This window comes from Cynocephalus volans, chromosome 15, assembly GCF_027409185.1.
Source record: "Cynocephalus volans isolate mCynVol1 chromosome 15, mCynVol1.pri, whole genome shotgun sequence".
Lineage (NCBI taxonomy): Eukaryota > Metazoa > Chordata > Mammalia > Dermoptera > Cynocephalidae > Cynocephalus > Cynocephalus volans.
The window spans coordinates 29616905-29640012 of NC_084474.1; the positions used below are offsets into that span (position 1 = coordinate 29616905).

General features: G+C 35.5%; 1 protein-coding gene across 2 annotated transcripts in view; it reads left to right on the plus strand.

Annotated features, from left to right (window-relative positions):
* TERF1 (telomeric repeat binding factor 1) overlaps positions 1–11883 on the plus strand; it is a 34686-nt gene extending 22803 nt beyond the window's left edge. For both annotated transcript variants that reach the window (XM_063079334.1, XM_063079335.1), the window contains 2 exons: positions 3150–3253; positions 10143–11883. In XM_063079334.1, coding sequence (XP_062935404.1) covers positions 3150–3253; positions 10143–10319 — 281 coding nt within the window. In that variant the 3' untranslated portion in view covers positions 10320–11883. The remainder of the gene's footprint in view (positions 1–3149; positions 3254–10142) is intronic.
* The last annotated feature ends 11225 nt before the right edge of the window (positions 11884–23108 follow it).

Sequence of the window (23108 nt, forward strand, 5' to 3'; positions counted from 1 at the left end):
ACACAGAGACACAAAGTGAGCACATGCCGTTGGAAAAATGGTGTGCCAGGCGCTGGCCATTTAGCTCAGTTGGTTAGAGTGTGATACTGATGACACCAAGGCCTGGGGTTCGATCTCTACCAGCCACTGCCAAAAAAAAAAAAAAAAAAGAAAAGGAAAAATGGCATCAAGAGACTTGCTTGATGCAGGGTTGTGACAAACAACAAAAAAACTACAACGCAGTATCTGCAAAGCACTCCGTAATGAAGTGCAATGAAAGGAGGTATGCCTGTTTAAATTTAGACTTTAGACTGAATGATTTAGGCAAAAATCTTTCCCACCAATCCCCAATTTTTCTTAGTTATATTTTATATAATCAAGGTTTATAGCAATGTTTTCTAGCCATATTCCCATAGTGGTTTAATCTTTATTTACATTGGCTTATTACACATCACTAGTCCTTTCAGCAGGATTTCCTCATTTCTTAGCTCTTCATTTTTATTTATTTCTTGTTTTGGCTGGATTTTTTTAAAGAAGAACTTATAGCGACTATAATTTCTAAATTTTCGCATGCCTAAGATGTCTGTTCTTTTTACTTAAAAGGAAATTTGACTATAATATTCTTTGGAAATACTTTTTTCCTCCCACTTTGTAAACATTGCTCCATTTTCTGATTTTGAATGCTGCTGTGGAGAAGTTGACATAAACCTGACTTTTTCTCCCTTTGTGAGTTATTTTCTTCCTAGATGCTTAGATTTTTCTAATATATGCATTTAATCCTATGAATCCCTCTTTAGTTAGTGCTTTAGTTGTATCCCACAAATTTTGTTATGTTGGATTTTTAATTTTTTTGCAATACGTTTTCGAGGGCTGACTGGTTTGCTCAGTTGGTCAGAACATAGTGGTGTAACACCAAGGTCAAGGGTTTGGATCCCATACCAGCCAGCCACCAAAAAAAAAATAGAATGTTTTCATTGTCCTTGAGACTTTTCCATTGGCCATATTTTGAAGTTGTATGTTTAATTCTCCAATATTTAGGGGTATTCCAGATATCTTTCTGTTTAATTCTTTTCCAGTTTAATTCTGTTTCGGTTCGAGAATATACTTTGCAGAATTTTTTTTTTTTTTAAGGTTTATTTTATGGTCTAGGTGTGCATTTAAGAATGTGAACTCTGCTGTTGTCGAATGGAGTGTTTTTAAATGTCAGGTCAAGTTGTTAATAGTGCTGTTCAGGTGTTCTGTATCCTTACTCATTTCCTGCCTGCTTGCTCTACCAATTACTGAGAGAGAAGTGTTGGAATCTTTAAATATAATTACGAATCTATTAATATATATTTATGTGTTAATTTATTATTTCCTTTTTGCTTTTTTAGTCCTCTAGCACCTCTTTAAACAATTCTACCAATATTAAAATCTGTTTGTAACTAGTGTAGTTTCCATTTTCCCTGACTAGAGCCCAACCAATACATATGTCAAGTTTCCATGTACGTTTAGGTCTCTTGGTCTACTTCTGCAGCAGTGCCATATTGTCTCAATTACTATAGTTTCATAACTCAGTATGTGGTAGGACAGTCTTTTTGCTTTTCAGGAGTATCTTGACTATTCTTGATATTTTGGTCTTCCATATTGCCAGGGGAAAAACCTAACCAGAGGATTATAAGCAGTAAATCTACTCCATAGGTGCCAGAGGTAGACAACAAAACTTAAAAAGGCAGAGTAAGACAGCTTATTACAGCCTAGTAAACAGCATGGCATCGTATAGTTGTGCTATTTCCCCTACTCCAAATTCTACTGGGCAATGCAGTGGACCCAGATGGATGCTATGAAGACAGTAGGTTGTAGTTCAGCAGAGGAACTCAGTCCAGGGCCTAGCTCTTTTTGAGTGAGCCACAAAACATTATAGCAAATAGCAAACAAGCCAGTACCTTCTCCAGGAGAAAGCATTTCCATGGTGGTCATACTGTGGTTTCTTTGGCCTGCTTAGTTGCTGATCTTACAGAAACTATACATCATCAAGAGGTAGATAAGCCTTGTACATTCACCAAGAACTGCAGGGATACTCAGGACACATGGTGGACTACCTCTCCTAAAACATGAATAATCTTGTTAAGTTATACAAAGAACACTGTTGAAATTTTTATTTGAAATTACATTGTAATAATAGATCATTTTGTGGAGAGAACTGACACTATTATATTGTCTTCCTGTGCATGAACAAAGTATATTTCTCTAACATGTTTGAGATACATATATACATATATCTTTATAATTTACTACATTCAGATCTTGCATCACTTTTGTTAGTTATTCCTAATAGCATCTTTTGTTGCTATTCTGAATAGTATCTTTCTGTTGTTTTAATTAAATACTCATATTTTACCTGATTGCTGCTAATGTATAGCAATTCTATCACATTTTGTATTGATCTTATATCCAACCATCTTGCTAAATCATTTTAATTTTGTTTGTAGATTATTTTAGGTTTTCTATCTAAATAATTATCATCTTTCAGTAATTTCAGTACTTTTACTTTTTCTTTTTCTTTTCTTTTTGTGTGTGTGTGTGTGTGTGTGTGTGTGTGTCTGTGTGTCTGTGTGTCTGTGTGTCTGTGTGTGTCTGGCCAGTAAAGGGATCTGAACCCTTGACCTTGTGATCAATACCACTGTAATTACAGTTCTCTTTTTTTTTTCAGTTATATACATTTATTTATTGTCTTACTAAACTATGAATAAATAAGACAGGGATTGAGAAAAGGATGATACATCTTATATTGTGTCAACTACTTCTTAAACATTATTTAAGAAAATTTCAGCAATCCTATACAATACAATTTTATTTTTTTAACAGATGATAAAAAGACAACCTTAGGGAGGTGAGAGATGACTTGTTTAAAGATGTATGAAAGAAGCAAGACTTAAAACACTCCCCTCTCTGATTTTCAAAGACTGTGATCTTTGCGCTAAGTTAATACTATTTTAATACCATGTTAAATACTAAGTTAATACCATGTTGCTTCCAGATTTGAAGGAAATATTTAAACATGTAGAGGTTTTTTTATTAGAATAGCTAAATAATAAATAGGAATTTCATGATAAATCACCTTTAAAAATATAATTACTCATTTTTTTCTTTCATGTGAAGCAATTTTTGATGACTGTTTCTACTTTTAGTTGGAAGAAAGAAAAAACACAGACAAGCCAGTAGAAGCGAGAGAATACATGTTGCAAAGAGTCAAACAGTTACTCCTGAAAAACATCAACCTAGGAAAAAACAGGTATTTTCTATTATATATATTTTTAATTTATTTATTTACTTTAATTGACATGTTATAATTGTACACATTTTGGGGATACAGTCAGATGTTTTGATATATATATATGCTGTATAATGATCAGGTTAGGGTAGTCAATGTATTCATCTTACCATGAATTTATCATTTTTATACCAAGAATATTCAAAAGCTATTATGTAATATACAAAACTGAACTGTTAACCATAGTCACCCTACTGTGCAATAGAACACCAGATGTTTTTTATTATATTTGAATAATACTTATGACATTAAAATTATAATTTGAATAATTCTGATTATTTCACATTATTTCTGTTTAACCCCTACAAAATCTTGAGAATAAAATATTTACTCTTTGCCATATTTGATTTTGCCATTTTAGATTGACTAGCCTATTCAAAATTTCAAGAAAATACTTCATCCTTATTTTTAAAATAGTATTAACTTAGGTGTTAATACTTACATCTATTTAGAATTACTGTGATACTATCATAGTCAGTTCATTAGATGTAGGTGGGACTTAAATCCACATTATAAGCTTTTATCCGTATGTTCCTAACAAGGACCCAATCTAAGTAATATTCTTCTGTACTTAAAAACAAACAAAGAAAAGATACCATTTGATCAGAATTTTATTAAGGTGGGTCAATTTGAGGGCTTAATTCATTTGTTTCCCCTCTCAGTGAGTATAGTCCTGTTCCATCTGTAGTGTCTGAAACCATTATTTCCTCTCCTTTATCTGATTTCCTCCTTGTTTATAGCAGGGGAATACTGGTTCTTTTTATTCCATTATGTCCAGAACTTTTTTCTTACTCTATCCAAAGTGATTTTTTGTTTGTTTTCTCTTAATAAGCTTTTTACAAATGATTCAAGTTGAGGTGTAGCAGCTAGGGTCATGTTGCAGGCTACTAGAGTTATCTCCTTTGATTCAAGGTTATTTTGGCCTTTATTTCTTTCCCAATGAACATAGCAAGCAACTCCTACTTTTGATTTGTTTCCTGAAAATATTACTTGTCTGTGTGATTGCTTTTTTAGCCCTAACATTTCTCCCCTTTGGAGCTATAGTAGGTTGAGGGGAGCTCTTACTGTTCCAGACCAGGGATTTAGGGTGTACATTTCAGAATGTATTTCTTACTTTGGAAAGGTGTGAGGATACTTCAAAAAGTTCGTGGAAAATTTAATTAAAAGATAACAAAAATGGTTCTGTGAACTTTTTGAAGACCCCTTGTATATATACACCACAGGCTTTCTGTAATCTTAGGCAAAGTGGCTATGCCCTACTTCTCACTAACCCTTCTTCAATTTGCACAGATTATGTCCACCTTCTAGCTATAATGTGGTTCAGGTTGTAGACGTCGCCTACTTTTTCAGAATTTGGGATTTTATTTCTTTCCTTGTTGTTTTTGGGTGGAATTCCCAAAGGAGAAGGGGGAAATGCCAGCCTGCTGGCACCATAAGTGACCACAGATCGTATGTATTTTTTATGCTTAATTTTTTGCACTTTGAATATGTTGTGTGTAGATGTAGATTTTTTGGTATTTATCCTGCTTGGTATCCTCTGAGCTTCCTGGATCTGTCGTTTGGTGTCCACCCTTAACTTTAGAAAATTATCAGCCATTATTACTTCAAATCTTTTCTCTGCTTTCTCTCTCTGGTGTCACCATTACACATGTGTTATACCTTTTGTAATTGTCCTGCGTTTCTTTGATATTCTTTTCTCTTTTTTTCATTCTTTTTTCTCTTAGCTTTTCAGTTTGGGAAATTTTTATTAACATATCTTTAAGCTCATTGATTCTTTCCTCAGCTGTGTCTAGTCTACTGATGAGCCTTGTACATCAAAAGCATTGTTCATTTTTGTTACTATGTTGATTTCTAACATTTTCTTTTCATTCTTTCTTTGGGTTTTTGTCTCTCTGCTTACATTTACTCATCTGTTTTTGCTTGTTGTCCACTTTTTCTGTTACAGAGCCGTTGGCATGTTAATCATAGCCATTTTAAATTCTAAGCCTGACAGTTGCAAAATCTCTGCCATATCTGAGTGTGTTGGGGGTTTTGTTTTTTTGTTTGTTTGTTTGTTTTCCTGACCAGTGGTTCACCCTGAGTGTGGTTCTGATGCTTGCTTTGTCTCTTCAGACTGTGTTTTTTGCCTTTTAACATGCTTGTAATTTTTTTCTGATAGCTGGACATGATATGTCAGGTAAAAAGAACTAGGGTAAATGGGCCTTTAAAGTGAGGTTTTATGTTTATCTGGCTAGGAATTAAGCTGTTTTTACTGTTTGCTATAGCTGTAAATGTCAGGCTAAAATTTCTTCTGATGTCCTTGTTTTTGTCTTTTTTGTTGTCTTTGGGTTTCCCTAGAGATTCCTTCTCAATAAGGACCTGAGACAGCTCTTTCAGCTGTAATCCCCTATTGTTACATAGGATCCTAATTGGTGTGCATATAAGGTAGGAGGAGGGGAAGCATTCTATAGTCCTGTGTATAGGTCTTGTTCTTTTAGTGAGCCTGTGTCCTGGGCCGTGACTTTCTTAAGTACATCTCAGTCTTGGGTGAGACAAAAAGGCTTAGTTTTAGAGCAGGCTGGAGTTGAGAATTTCCACAGGTTAGTTAGGCTTTTATAAAGCCCCAGCCAGTTAGGCTCTGGCAAAACTAATTTCTCCTGAGGGGCAGGCTTTTGTTAAGAAGAGAATATTTGAGAGTATTTGAAATGGGGAATACTTCTCAATGTGTCAGAAGCAGGAGGGGATTTTTGTCTGATCTCATCCTAAGACCTGGTGAGGCTCCTGGAGGTGAAATTCACAAAAGTGTTTGGACCCCTAGAATTTTTAGCTCTCAAGTTCATTCACACTGAGCCTCCAGCAGTTCATCATTTACGGTCAGTTGCTCTGACCAGTATTGGCTCAAGCTGCAAGCTTCTGCTTCTAGTAATTCCTAGATGTATATGATTCTCTCCATCTGCCTGTCTAGTTTTCAGGGAAACAGTTTGCCCTGTGATGTTAATTCTCTGATGGATCTAAGAAGAGTTACTGATTTTCAGTTTGTTCAGCTTTTTTTCTTATGGGGACTCTAGTAATGATTTCTGTGTTGGACTGGAAACTGGAAGTCTCTGCTTCATACATGTAAATCTATCATTCCCTGTTGTTGTTCTGGCAACAATTCCAAATGAGATTGTAGGTGTTATTTATAGATGTATACCAAGAAAATAGTTTCTCTCTCTCTCTCCTTTTGATTCAAAACAAAATATAGGATATCAGCCACTTAATCTATAGAATATAGGTGATATCATCTATTGCTGTTTCGTATGTCAAAAAGAATTTTGTAGATATCACCAGTGTCTGGTTTTATTTTTTAGCTTTTCATTGTTGGCTTTTTGGTGGGACACTTGTTTCAAAAGATGAGTGACAGACTTAATTTTATACTGTATTTGTATTTTTTAGTTCTTTAAAAAAATTTTTTTGCAGTAATCCATGCCTAATTGGACAGCTCTCTCCTTGCTGTGTTTGTTAAACAGACAAAGGTGTTTCTGCCTGCCTTAATCACAACTTAAAGAGCCTTCCTTTATAAATTTATTCCATTGAAGAAGAAAAGTAAATGCCTTTCAACAATAAGGACTTTTCCCCATAAATAGTATATAATGGGAATTACTTAGCAGTATTTTTTTAAGGCAGTATAAAGCTTTTTTTCCTCAAAGAGTTATTAGAAATGATATGCAGTTTTCAGATATAAGTTATATGAACTCTGGAGCCTTTAGAAAGAAAAGGATTCATGCATTTTAATTTATTGTGTGCTCTTTGTATTTTTTCAGGCTATTGGCATGGCTGTAGTTGTTATACTTTTTTATTGGTTTTATTTTAAAATTTCCAAGAAAAGCAAAAGATAATAGAACAAAGGACATGGATTTTATGTGTTTTATGCCCTGAAATGTATCATTTTAAACTCTTTCTTAATTATGAGTCATTTTAAATGGAATTTAGTACAATACATTAAATGTTTAAAATGAAGAAATGAGCTTTAAGCAAAAGAATAGATGTTATAAAATTATATTGCCTTTATGTTTTCTTTCTGATCTGACACTGATAGACCAATTATGTTATTCATTCACCTTCATCTACAGAAAGTGGGAGTTTGTACCAATTACCACTAGGCTTCTTTAACCTCTAAACTTTTAAAAATTATAGTTTTCATTATTTGCCATATGATTGCTTGTTCCATATGATGTTTTTTGAGACTCCTTCAGTCATAGGTGAAATTAAGCAAAGACTCAAAACATTCAGATCAAATAAAATAAGGCATAATCAATCACAAATAATAATATATTAAGCTAGAGTTGCTCTTTTCCAATAGAAGGAAAAAATGAAATATTTAATGCTAAACACTGGTTGTTTAGTTAAACTTTACAGACAAAATTCCAGCTTTCTTCTAGGTTAGGGGTTGTCAAACTTTTTCTATAAAGGGCCAAATCGTGAATATTTCAGGCTTTGTGGGATATTTGCAGTTTCTATTGCAAACTTTTATCTTTTTCTTTTTTTTTTTTTTTAATGACTTTTAAAAATGTAAAAATGATTCTTAGCTCCTGGACTGTAGAAAAACAGCCTTGGGCTAGATTTTGGCAGTAGCTTGCTGACTCCTCCTATAGGTGATCCACTGATACATACCGTTTAAACTTATTGCACACAGGAACCTAAATAGGATTCAAGCAGAGAATATTAGTTATTTCTTGAGAAAAAGTGGCTTTTGTATTACATCAGGTATCATCGTTCCTCTCTATTAAAAGTAATACAGCTCAGAAAAAACAAGAACAGTGTGTATATGGGTATGAAATTTGCATAAACCAAAGACTAGTTTTAAAGCTGAATAAATGTGTGGCAACATCTTAAAACAACAGATTCTTAACTTGCAGGCCATGGAATTGATAGGCTTTTAAGGGCAGTCTGCTTGGCCTGATAATTTTATGTAAAATTTTAGATACCTACACTTCTCTGTGGAGTGGATGCATCACATTCTCCAAGATTTATATCACCCCAAAGATTAATAGCCCACTGTTGAAGCACTTTTAAATCAGTCACCCCACAAATGCAAAATTTACATCTCTTGGGGGTTTTTTGTCAGTTAGTGACAAGCATTGTAGTGAGGCTTTGTAGGAGTGGAAGCTGGGCCAGTCAGTAATAGATGGTCATAGGAGAATGTCATCTTTGTGTAGAGATGGGATAACCAGGCACTTGTAGGCAGCACAGTTACTGATAGGTGTGCCACAGGCAAGCAGTAGCAAAAGCAGGTATAGAAGTGATCAGACATCTTGAGTTCAAGTCACAAAGCACAGGAATAGCAAGAGCAAAGGAGTCAGGCTTAAGGCAGCCCCAACAAACTTCTGCAAGGGGTTTGGTTATAGTCACTGCAAGTTTTTATGGTATTGAGTCATACACAAGACGGTTTTCATTTCATATTTGTCATCTTCAGGCTACCTTAATTGTAGTAAAATACACATAATATAAAATTTACCATCTTAACCATTTTTAAGTGTACAGTTCAGTGGCATTCATCACATTCATATTGTGCTGCCATAACCATCATCTATCCTCAGAACTCTTTTCATCTTGGAAAACTAAAACTCTGTACTCATTAAATAATAATTATCCATTTCTTCCCCCTCCCTACCACCCCTGGTAACCACCATTCTGTTTTTTATCTCTGTGTCATACAGTATTTGTCCTTTTGCGTCTCATTTCACTTAGCATATATCCCCAAGTTTCATCCATGTTATAGCATGTGTCGGAATTTCCTTCTTTGGGCTGAATAATACTTCATTGTATATATATACCACATTTTGCTTATCCATTTATTCGTTGATTGACACTTGGGTTGCTTCCACATTTTACCTGTTGTGAATGTTTCTGTGAACTTGGGTGTACAAATATCTCTTCAAGTTCCTGCTTTCAGTTCTTTGGGGTTTATACCCAGAAGTGGAATTGCTGAATCATATAGTAGCTCTATTTTAACTTTGGGGGGAACTGCTGTATTGTTTTCCATAGAGGCTGCATCATATTACATTCCTACCAACAGTGCACACAGATTCCAGTTTCTCCACATCCTTACCAGGACTTGTTATTTTTTGTTTTTTTGATAGAAACCATCCAAATGAGTATGAGGTGATGAACTGGATTTTTAAAGAAAATGTGGCAATCTTCCAGGAAATTTCTCATAGTATAGACACAACAGATCACTCAAATGATCAAATATCTCCTTTAGTATGCCAATGGAAGGAAAAATTAGTTGGTCATCTATAGCAAATGCCAAGAATTAGTAATTTTTCTGTGTATGTTATTAAATTTGATTTTAGAAAATTTTCATTTTCTCCCAACATGAAATGTATGTTTTTACGTAGTTTATATTAGTTGTGTCTTTTGAAAATATATTTTAGAGAAGATTTGAGTTTTATAGTTGTGCATAAACTTCCCCCAACATAGGCAGAGCAGGGTTTTCACTGAATTCATTAATGAAGTACTAAACATTCATAAATTCTATTTAGAGATATGGAAGTTTAATAAATAGCAATCTATTAAAAGTTGTAGAAAAGCATTTTAAGAGACAGTGTGAGCTTAAAGTCAGACAGATTAGGTTGGCATGTAGCTCTGTCACTTTCTTAGCTGTTTCATCTTGGGTAGCTGAGCTTATATAAAATGAACAGGAATAGTAATGACCCTTAAAAACGTTATGGTAAATATAAGGTCTTATAATAGTCTAAGAAATATGTAGAGAAATTCTTTCAATTTTAAGCAACTGTACGCATTAGTTTGATGAAAAACAGTTGCATGTGTAGTAGATTCTTTTTAAAGAATTATTTCTGTGAATAACTGTTCTACTTTTTCTCAAAAGGCATGGCTTTGGGAAGAAGACAAGAATTTGAAATCTGGTGTGAGAAAATATGGAGAAGGAAACTGGTCTCAAATACTATTACATTATAAATTCAACAACCGAACAAGTGTCATGTTAAAAGACAGGTGGAGGACTATGAAGAAACTAAAACTGATTTGCTCAGACAGTGAAGACTGAATGTGTTTATAAAAGCTTGATAAAAGGACAGTTAAATATTTAGATCACTGCATTTTGTTTAAAACTTGCTGGTCATTAATGTGTATTAAGTTTTTTGTTTAAAGCATTTTTTTAAAGTATTTTTCTGTGACAATATGAGGATTTGTGCTATAAGAGTAAAATTATATGCCATCCTTATATTCTTTAAGAATCTTTATATTTTGATGAAATGTAAATTTGTTGAACCCTGTCACATTCAATACCCCCACTCCCAAATCCTGTTAAAATAAAAAATTAAAACCTGTTAGGGGTAAAAATATATATTTTTTAACCTATTCTGTGTCTGTAGACTGACCTCAACCTCAACACACACGTAAAAGTGAATTTTCTTTTTTTCTTTTCTTTTTTTTTTTAACTGCCAAGGGGATCGCAACCCTTGGCACAGTGTGGTCTGCACCACGCTCAGCCAGTGAGCTCACTGGCCATCCCTATATAGGATCCAAACCCGTGGCCTCGGCACTACCATTACTGCACTCTCCTGAGTTAGCAACGGGGCCGGCCCTAAAAGTGAATTTTCTAAGTAATTGAAAATTAAATAGTTCTTTGATTTGAGATAATGACTTGATTTACAGCCTTAATATACTAATTACCAAGATGTTCGTTAATAGAATGAAATGTGTACAAAGTAATCTGTAAGGTTTACTTAAGTTTTCTTTTTAATAGCTTAATATAAAGGAAAAAGCTTAATAACCCCATAAGGACAAAATTTGTACCATTAGCAAGAATAGCTTTGTGTCTATACCTGAAACTGAGGAATTTGTAAAGAAACAATAATTATTGCTTACATCTTCAGAGGCTGGGAAGTCCAAAGTCTGGGAAACACATCAGGTGAGGGACTTTTCCTGGTGGTGGCTTTACTGCTGTATAAAAACACTAAAAAAACACAGGGTGTGACATGGCAAGAATGACAGAAGCAGAGAGGTGAGAACCTCCTCACGGCTCTCCTTTTAAAGCCATCAGAACCATGCCCACAACCACCATTAAACCATTGAATGGATTAATCCATTCACTGTAGCATGGTCTTCACAATCTAGTCACCTTTTCAAGGCCCCACCTTTCAATTATAATAAGATTTCCCACCCTCAACAGTTACAGTGCAGATTAGGCTTCATTGAGTTTGGGGGAACATTCAATCCACAGCATGCCTCATTTAGGAAGAGCTTGACTTTTGTTCCAGTATTAAAACTTTAACAAGGATGGTTTTGAATAAAGCTTTATTACTTGATGCCATAAATATCAGGTTCTCTGATACTTTTAATAAATCAGTATTGGGCCTAAGTAGTATTTTGTAAATGCTTAAAATATTAACCATGGTCATCTTGCTGTCTATAAGAAATAAGGAAGATCATACATACCTTACTAGACAACTTTAAGTTTTCACCAACTTTCTGTTCTTTAGAAGATTTAGTCAAAGACAGGATTATTTAGCATTTTGAGTTACATATGCTTTATTTAGCAAGTGAGTGAAAGAAAATATTGAAATGCTGAAGTATTTGCATTAGAAAATCAGATGTACTTTTTAATCTCTATGCCATTTCCTATTAAAGTTTTATATATTACTTTCCCATTGTTCCTGAATTTATGTTGTCCTATGTGTATAGTATAGTAAATAGAAATATGGATACTTACTATATGTTTCCTGACTCAGTCTGTCCTGATACACAAGATATTGTCACTGTTTATCACAGTCATTTTGATGGTTAGTGCTAAAGGTGGCACCATGAGTCAAAATAGACTTGTAAGCCAACCTCCTCATTCCAAACACATACCATAAATTATCACATCTAAGTTCTATTAGTTTTAAGATGCTCTTATTTCATGTACCACGAAAAGAGAAAAATCACTCAGTTATAGTATGGTGCTTTCTTACTTAGAATTTATTTCTCTTATTAAAAGATTTTTATTATATAACTTGTAGATACATAAAAAGAATTTTAAGCAAAGTAAATTGGATAATTATGTTACTAAAACTTCATCTCCAGTCTGACTCTTCTGAAATACTTTGTTTTTAATTGGAATTTTTGTTGAGGTAATTGTAGATTCATGTGCAGTTATGAGAAATAATACAGAGATCCCTTGTACACTTGGCCTATTTTACCTTAATATTTTATAAAACTACAGTATATTGCCACCAGGATATTGATACAGTTCATCCATCTTATTCAGATTTGCCCAGTTTTGTACTCTGTGTATGTGTATTTAGTTCTAAATAATTTTGGCAGTTTGTATATCCACCACCATAGGAAAGATACTGAACAGCTTCAACACCATGAGGATCCCTTGCATTGCTTTTTTATACCTCCTTCCTGCATCCTTCCCCCTACCCCTGGTGACAATCTATTTCTAAAATTTAATCGTTCAAAAAGTTATATAGCATAAGGAACTCCAAAGATCTGTCCCTTCACTGAGGCAACCATTAAGCTGGCAAAAACTGTTAGAATCAAGTTTTTGGAACTCATAGCTAATAAAAACTTGCAACATCTGGGAGTGCCTAATGAAGCTTGAAGAGGCTATTAAATTCTGGTAAGAGGGTTTTGGTGTTTTTGATTGCCCACCCACATCCCCCATTTTCCAGCTCAGCTGCAGCTGTGGGGACAACACTTACATTCCTGGTGCAGCTTTCTGGTGCCACAGGTGGGGTAATGTCTTGTTTTCACAGAAATGTAGTCGTGCGTTTTGACTTGTCTGGCAGTTCCTTGACCTTTGTTTTGCCCTCTCCAGGCTGGACCAGTCTCACGAGCATTGTTTCTTAAAAGCATGTAAAGACACTACCCTCAGCCACCTGTGGCCAGGGACAGCAGCAGATGGGGTAAGACTGAAAAGGCTGGGGCAGGAGTACATGGGGGGAGTTAGGGCTCTAAAGGGCTGTCACAGATACCAGAGAATCTGGACAGCCACACACATGCCCAGGACTCAACACATTTTCATAAAAGACCTGAGAGGACTGTAGGCCTGCACCTTTGACTGATCTTTAGGTTCCACATAAGCAGGAGGTGAAGACTAAGGCAGAGTTATAGGTGTCCTGGCTAAACACTGAAGCAGTGACCCAACTCAGAGCTAATCTGCAAAGCCTGGGACAGTATCATTTTTTTGTTCTTTTGGACTCATGACATTTAAGGAAATTAAATAAATTGTTTATGTATTCCTTGTTATCTTTTCTTTCCCCCAACATTTTTGTACTATTCAAATTGTATGTACCTGTAGCTTATTCATTTTCATTTCTACACTGTAATTCATTATATGATTACATCACAACTGTTATGATATTGATGAACATTTGAGTTGTTAAAATAAGTGAAGACCATCTGAAAATGAGAACAGACTATTCAAAGCTTGCTATAGTGAAGGAGTCAGCCACAATCACTTGTGTTTGGCAGATCCCCAAAGGCAGACAGTGGGATTTATAGTGGGAAAGCTTTGTAGTAAAAAAAAAAAAAAAAAAAAAAAAAAGGTAAGACTTCAGGCATGCTCTTATTGGAGGTTGTTGGCGTGAGGAAGCTGGAGACAGACCACCTAGCAGCGGGCATCTTATGTGATTGTTTAGGGGAACATATTTGGCTTTCTCTGATTAGTCCAACCTAGAAGTGAGGGCAAAACGTTGGGATGTTGGCAGTCGTTGACCAAGTCCTGACCATTCTGAGTGGTTTGCGGCAAAGATTGTAGTTTGGCTTCCAGAATTGGTTGCTGCAGAGGTTGTTAGTCAGAGTTGTATTTTCATACAGGATCTGCCCATTGTCCGTTTATATATTCAGTCTCAGAGTTGTTTTCAGATTCTGGCTTCTAGGCTTTTACATTTTTACATGAGGTGTATTACTAGGAATAACGCTAACTCTTAACCATGAAGTTAGGTAATTGTAATTCCTAGAGCAACGATTTTTTTAAAATACAGATATGTAGCCAATAGACAAATTAAAATGGAATACTAAAGATTATTCAAATAGTCCAAAAACAAAAAGGAAGGAAACAAAAACAAAAAGGAGGGAAGCAAAAACAAACCATAGGGATGAATAAAAAAATAAAATGGTGCGCCTAAATCCAGTCAATAATTACATTAAATGTTATTGGTCTAAGCCAGAGGGTCAGCAACTTTTTTTGTAAAGAGCCAAATAGTAAATATTTTTGGCTTCGTAGGCCGCACAATCTCTGTACTCTGCTTGGAATGAGCCATAGACAAGACATAACTGAGTGGGAATGGCTGTGTTTCAGTAAAACTTTACAAAAACAAACACCAGGTAAGGTTTAGCCTCCAGGCTGTAGTCTGCTGAGCCTTGCTGTAGTTCTAGATTTTGTTCTCTTCCTTTAGAATTTGTTGGACTTTGTTCTGGCAGACAGTTGTTACTTTCAAATCTAGGAACTTCTTTTAAATTTCATTTCTTTCCTACCAGGTTTGGAAGTTTCCAAGTTTGGAACCACTTTTAAACTAACAGATTGGGTGTCCAAGACCAGCCTGTTGATGAGAATTTGGGCTGCAAATCGGCAGAATAGCTGACTAGCAACAACCTCTTAGGCCCAATGCAATGCTCCCTCCCACAAATCCTTGTGTAGAAGGGAGGGTTTTGCATTTATTTCCAGTTCAATAATTGTATAGTCCTTTGGTGTCCTCATTTAATTATTCCCACCTCAGTCTGACTTTGAGCTTTGACCTCTGGCCCCCTTACTGAGAAAGAAGGGACAACAAAAGAAATACGGGGTTTAAAAGGGCCCCGCTTTCCTTCAAGGCTAAATATCAGACCTCCTCAAAGAGGACCTGCCTAATGCTGGAACGCAGCCTGTTAGTGGTGAAACTGGCCAGAAGATGCAGGCAGTGCTGATCTGGAATAACAGCCCACCATTACTGGATGGTGTGGGGTGGGTGGGGAGGTAGCCTGAGGCCATAGCTGGAACTCATGCATGTGGCTCCATGCTGGATAATAATAGACGACCAGAACTGGAAGAGAATGGTCTTCCTGTTACTGTCTCTCCAGAGTCACTCCAGAGCCTTCTGTTGATAAAGCTTAACAGTTAACATGTCAAGCAGTGTTTACAGAGTGCAGCCCCAGTGTCCAACTATCACAAAGCAGGGCAAAGAAGGATAGATTTGGAGTTGAGAGACAATAAATTGATAACTGGCACATAAGATGCTTTTATTTTTCCCAACTTACACCCCCCCACACACACACAACCTTTATATGTCAAAATGCTTTAATATTAAAGTAAGTCTTCATTTAAGTCTATCCTGTGTTGAAAGAGCAGAAGTAGAAGACAATTTGACACAAGAAATGTGATGGATTACATGATCTACAACTCTCAAAAGAAAAGAATATAATTTTCCAGTATTTTTATGTTATTTACAAGAGAGAGTTACTTAAAGACACAATCATTTTTTTTCTTTCCATGTGAGTCCCTAAGGAACTCACATCTGTCTTAGGCTATATAAATTTGTGTAGTCTTTTGCTTTGCATGGATTATCTCATTTAATTCTTGCAAAACCTTGATGATGGGCAGAATGGTATTATTAATTGAGTGTCATAGGTGAGGAATCAAGCTTTAGTTATTTTGACTTGCCCAAAATCGATACGGTAAATGGCAAAACTTTTGTTTAATTGCTGATGTTCCACAATTAAAACTTTTCATTATTCAGACAGAATTCACTTCCCCTTTATTCTGCACATGTTGATGTCCTCATAAAAAATCCCAGGTCAGTGATCTTCAGGCTGCCAGAACTCTGCTACTGCAGTAGATAGAAGAATTTATGGGAATTCCTCAAAACACACCTATAATTGGAGTGTATTTTTCATTGAAGTGTATTATTTCAGAGATGTTTTTTCCTTTCTGGTTAGTGATCAGTTGACAGTGACATCAAGCAAATTTACATGTCTCTAATCCCAAGCTTTCTACCACTACCAAGTGGTTAAAACAACTACAATTTTGATGAGCTATTATTCAAAGAAATCCTATGATGAGTAATTTTGGGGGAAAAAATAAACTGTGTTATAAATTTGAAATTTCAAATAGGAAGTAGCTTAAACATGTGTTTAACACTTATTACATCCCAGGTGACTCTGAATTGTGGTACAACATAGTATATTAAGTGCTACATGTGTACAAAGCACAGCGGGAACACACAGGTAAAACGTGCCACAGTCATTTTCTTTTAAATGCCCTTTCTATCCTTCCAGATCAGTGTTTGTATTCTACCATATTAAAAAAAAAAAGATATATAATGGCACTAAATGAAAGACAAGCTGCTGCCCCTTCCAGTCCTACTTTTTAGAGGTCATCACCCGTCTTTGATCTTCTGCTGGCTCTCATCATTGCCATTCTGAATAACATGCTTATGCTTCCATTCCTTAGTTACTTAACCTTGGCTGAAACCTATTACAGTAACTCCCTGATATGAAGATGAGACATTTAACTCCTTCAGGCCACCTCCCTCCAACCCTTCCTGTGCTCCTGCTGAGAGCTTTGGTCAATTTAATTCTTTTTTTACTTACTTAAGTTTTTCTTTCTTATGTCATTAACTCTGGACTGAATTCCTTGGCTCTGCTATGTATGAGGAGGTCAGGATCCCTGTATTCCTCTGCACTACCTCTCCCCAGCTTCTCGTTCACCCCTATTGTTAGCTATTACTTTACATTGTCAAGGGTTTTGTTTGTTGGTTGGTTCATTTTGTTTTGGTTTCACCATTCACAGTCTGTTCATTAATTGTAAGTAAATATTGTGTGAGAAATACTCTCACCCATCCAATGCCAAAGGATGGACGTGGAGACACGAAGTACAGCAAAGCGAGACTTTAATAATGGCCTTGCAAGTCCAGGTGTCTGTGAATGGGACAGGCACTTGGAAAAGGGCTGTAGCAAGCAATTTATTCCCTAGTGTGCAAGCCCCTCCCCCACTTCTTCATTGGCTGAGTACTACGGGGTGCACAATCTTCCCAAAGGATGGCTAAAATTTATTACCCTTTTGCAAGGAATTCCTTTGTCTTGGGGCTCAGGACAAGCCCACAAAAAAGGCCCGCTTAAGTCCTGTGAAAGGAGAAACACCAGGGAATGAAGAAAACAATACAGGCTAGTAACTAGTTACCATCTCAAGGAGAGCTCTATCTGTTCAGAGACCCTCCAGAAATGAGCTGAACCAGTCAGACAACTCTTGGGCTGGGCCTGAATCAGTTAAAACACCCTCAGATAAGTCATTTCTGAAAATGAGTCACTTAGATTATTTTCTCACAATACATATGGTTGATTCTAAAAAATCAAAAACCAATAAACCTATATTATGATTATATAGTATATTATTCACAGTAGATCCTAGAAGTGTGGTTGACTCATAAAAAATATAATCCTGTATCATAAAATTCATACAACTCAATAAAGTATCAAGGTAAATTGTATATTCGCTCATTTTTTCCACCCCACCCCCAGTAGCTCAAAATCATGCCATATTTTAGCTTGCTTTATATTTTGATCATACTTTTATTCGCAATTTCTTTCTGAAACTTGTATTTCCGTTTCTATGAAAGTAATACATATTCATAATTTTTAAATTAAAATAGTTCTACAAGGCTTAAAATGGAAAACACTCTTCACTTCCACTACCCTTCAATGCTCCCTACAGGCGACCATTCTCAACTCTTTGAGCTCTTTTCTCATGTCTTTATTAAAGACATGCTCACACTACTGTTTGCTATTTCTCAGTTTGAAATATTATAGTACTGACCTCCCACTATGCAGGATGAGGTCTCTTGCACACCCCACACACAAACACACACATTCTACCCATACATGTGCTTCTCCTCCTTAGTTCTTCCAGTGTGTTTATGTCCATTTTTTGTTAAATCAGTAGGCAGTGTTTATGTTATTATAACTCTGTAACTGTTATTTACACTTGAGCTGTGTAGTTTCTATGTACCTGTCACTTATCCATCTCCAGATTCTCTGACTAAATTGAAATACGTTGGTCTTTCTATGGATTCCATTGTGTTCCTGGTGCTTTCCCTCCTTCTGCACCCAGGTAGTTTGGCTGCTCTTCAGGCCTGTTGCAATCTGCAAGCTCACATTGCCCTTCATCTGTGCCCTGGGAATCCACTGGTCTCTCTCCTGTGTGGGGTTTCCTATTTCTTGGACCCTCTTGCTTGGTTTACTCTCCTGTTTTGGTAGAGCACCTTCTCCTGTACCCTCCCCAAAAAGGTGCATAGAATGAAACATTTTTATATCTTGCATGTCTGAAAATAACCTTATTCTATCCTCCCATTTGACTAATAACTTTATTGGATATAGAATTTTAGTTTGGAAAACATTTTCTTTCTGAATTTCAAAGGTATTGTTCTTTTGTCTTCTAGCTTCAAATGTTGCCTTAAATAAATTGTCTGATACTGTTGTAATTACTGACCCTTTGCATCTGACCTAGTTTTTTCTTTCTGGGAGATTTTAGATTCTTCTATGCATCTGATAATCTGAAATTTCATGGTAATGTGCCTTGGTGTATGAACCTTTTTGAAAGAAAAAACAAACTAATGAGTCGGGCACGCGGTGGACTTTGGAGAATTCCCATTATCCAGATGTTGGATTTCTTTGACTGATTCTCTAATTTCCTTATATTTTGTCTCCTAATTTCTCTCTTTAACTTTTTTGTTTATTTTCTCAGGAAAATGTCATAAGCTTTATCTTCTAAATTTTCATAACATTTATATATGACTATCAAACTTTTTAATATGCAAGAGATTTTAATTCTCTGAATGTTCCTTTTTAGGGCATCCTGTTATTATTTCATGATTCATATCACTTCATCTCTTCTGATCCTGGCATTATTTATTTCCTCTGAGTTTCGTTATATTGCTTGTTTGTTTCTGGTTAATTTGGGTTTCTCTTTCTTGTTAGTGGTTTCCCTCAAATGACTGGTTTTCCTGGGCTGTCCATATTCATGAGTGAGGATGAAAATGCTGGTTGGAAGCAGTGTAAGCACTGATGGGGCATGTCAAGTGTTATGGACTTCATGTTTGTGTCCCCCAAAAATTCATATGTGGAAACCCTAATCTCCAATGTGATGGTATTTGGATATGGGGCCTTGGGGGATTAAATAGGTCATGAGGGTGGAGTCCTTATGATGAGATCAGTGCCCTTATAAGAAAATACACAAGAGCTTTCCTCTCTCTCTCTCTTGAACAGCAGAAAGGCATCTATCTGCACACCAAGAAGTGGGCCTTCCACAGACATCAGATCTACTTCTGCTGGCATTTTGCCATCCAGTCTATAGTATTTTTGTTACAGCAACCCAAACTGACATCACGGTAGAGAGGTGTGCCTGTATAGTGGTTAGACAATGACTTGGCTCTTTCATTGGGGGACCCTCAACTATCAACACCTATAGTCATTTCTCTTGGATAATCCATTTCCTCAGAGAAAAATCTAACAAACTCTTGAGCAGAGATCAGAGTAGCAGTGACGGAGTGAAGGAGAGGCCTATATATCCCTAGTTTCAGCATTCTCAGAGCACATGGGAACTGGGGTCACCAGTCAGAATGGAGGCTTGCACACAGTCTCCATTCTCAGTCATTGTGACTGGTGTTTCCAATCTGGAGACACCTCCATAGACTAAACCTTTTGTCAGGCTGTTGCCTCACTGCAACATGGTGCAGGGAATCTAAAGCTCTAACTTGTTATATCAACATCAACCCTACCGTTGAAAGAAAGACATGGAACCTTTCGTTCCTGAGCATTTCCAGGGTGCTGTAAATGATTTTGCTTACTCAGATTCTCTCCTGTAAGCACGTGGCTTTCTCCTCCCTTCTTAGGCCATCTGCTTTTCTGGTCCTGAAATTTTGTGACAATCTCTTTTCTGCTTTTCCTTTCTTGACCATCATCATTATACATATATAGTGCCTTTTTAAAGTCCCTTAACTGTAGTTTTATTGGGAATTGGGTTATGAATGTATGCATTCAACCTGTCATGTTTAACTGAAAAAAAAAGAAAAATTCCTATTGAGGACCCTTTAATAAAGTTTCTGAATCCTTCTATCTCTGAAAGTCTGTGTCTTGCCTTGATTTCTGTTCCTTTACGGGTAATCTGGTTTTTTCTCTTGGAAAGGTTTTATGGTCTCTTCTTTATCTTTGATTTTAAATTTCACAAATTTTTCTCTAGGGGTGGGGATTTTTTCATTCACCTTGTGTAGTGCTTAGTGGGACTCGCCCACCCCAGGAAGAATGGCTGTCACCTCATTCCACCTTCTTCTCTACATGTTTTAAAGGGCATGTCCCTCCATACTGGTTTATCCATCAGTAGAATATCATTTGCTTTGGATCTTCAAAATAATTCTTCAGAATCTCAGGGCTGATTCTGCCCACTCCCTTTCTCATCTATGTTATGAACTTATCCTCTTTTGTGAATCCTGTAACCTCAATGGGATTTCAGGAAGGAGGGAGGGTAAACACTTGTACCTATCTGTCACCTTGACCTAGAAGTTTCACTTCTCTTTCAACATACTCATCACCTGATTGCTTAGACCACAGAATGCCCAGGTTTCTGCTTTCTAAGTCAACTTGCAGTTGTTTGTATGAAACTTCACTAGAATATTCTTAGAAGGAAGAAACCAGTTTTATTTTACATCATTTTTGTGCATACCTAGAAAAGATGGCTAATTAAAATTTTTGTGCCAGAAGAGAACTATTTAAATTATTTATATTGCTATTTATACTTAATTATAACATTCTTGAATAAAAAACAACCCAAGCAAGACTCTTAAAAGAGAGTAGTGTGATTATAGTTCACCTTGCTCCTTTGTCCACTTTTTCCTTTCTCTTTTTTTCACTTTTCTCTTCTAAATGATGATTATCCCTAAGTCCGTTCCACCTTCTTTTCTGGGGGGTGTATTTATTTTTGTTCACATTATTTTCCATATGCACTTTTGAAAATCAATCTATTTTATGATTCTAGAGTCCATAAATCATTATATAGTGCCTGCAGAAAGGACTTTAACACTAAGGTACTCATTAAAGAAAAATGCCAAGAGATCTTAAATACTTTGATCTTTAACTTTGAAAATAAAAGCTTTTGGCTCTTCATTAATCACTTAGCTTGCATGTCTAGTTCTGAACTCTTTCCTTGGGTTTTACTAGAATTAATAACGAGCTTTTCAAAGCCATTATTTAATAGTTAAGTCTTCTAGCCTATGAAATTTTCTCAAGAATAGAAATAAAAATATAACTTCAATATGAAAGTGATTAGTGGCCATGCACCAAAAATTAAATGGATAAGGTGAACAACTGATTTTATACAACTCAATTATGTTGAGTGTTATAACAAATATTGTTTTATTGCTATTAGTAGTCATCATCCTACACCTACCAATTCCAAAGGGTTTTTTAATTTTGTCTTTGGCAAAATTTTATTCTTTCTCTGGCCAGTACAGAAAATGTGGGTTATTTTTTAGTTAAACAAGTTAAGAGCTTTTATAAATGCAAATGGAAAGTTTATTTACTGGTATAAAAATTTTAAGGGACATCGGAAATGTCCCAGATACAGCTTCAAAAATCTTGTTTTCTGAATGTTAGAAGTGGCCTTAAAATGGGTCAGGCAAAGGGCATGAAGAAATATCACAATGTGTAAAACTGAACATACTAATAATAAATAAAAATTTTAAATAAAAAAATGTTAATACTGAACTTACTGATGAAGTTGCTAGCTTTGATGAGACTCAATTTTTTTATTATTAATTTTTGAAGAATTTAATTTTCCACAAAAACAACTGACAGTTGAATATATAATCAGAAATATTGCTAACTCTCAGCATTAAATATTGGGGGCTTTTCCATTCCTTTTAGGCTTACTGTTGTCATTCCGTCATTACATGATGTGTCAAGAAATATGTATTTTTAGTAAATCATTTGTTAGTGAAATACTGTTCTATATAATTGAAAAAACAAAAGAATTTCCTATAGTTTAAATCTCAAGAATCAATTCCCCAAAGAAAATATCCTGAATTTAAAATTTGCTTCAAAAATGAAATAGGTTTGCTTTTACAGCACAGTCTTTGGCATAATCAGTCTTTTTACTGAAGTTGAGTCCTAGATGGGGAGCCCAGATTTGGCTCTGTGGCTGGCTTGCAAAATGACCTGCAATCCCAGATCATTAAATGTGCCACTTTGCCTCTAGTTCATTGATTTTCCAATCATAAAATAAGAAGACTAATATTTCTCTCTCTGTGTGCAAGGTCATAGAATCCATGCCTTCTATAATCTATACCTCAGCCATCCAGCCCACACATAAGAAAATGTATGCTGTAAGAAAAGTTGGGAAGTTTACTTCAAGTAAACTTGAAGTTGGACTCTGAAAGATTATTTTATTCTGCTTAGGGCTTTAAGCCTTGGAAATAATCTTAGATGGGATGGTGGTAGAGTTTTCATAATTAAAGCACTTGTTTTGTTCATTGGTGCCAAAATTTCCCTTCATAAAAATTAAAACATTTAAAAGAACTCCTATTGACCTAGAATGAGCATTTGATTAATCTTTTCAATAACCCCCCCAAATTTTTTTTCATCTTTAAAAAATGTTTTTATCATAGCTGTTGGGTTTTTATTACAAAATGCTTACTGAAATTTCAAACAGCTTGCCCTGTGGAGAATTATTTGTGACAACTTGCTTGAAATTATTTTTTCAAAATTTACGGAATAATATAGGGGAAATATATGTGCGAGTGTACATATATCTGTTTACATTTTTTAAAGAGAGAAGCTTTTAAGAGCTTATGAAATAGAAAGAATGCAAGATTCAAAGCAT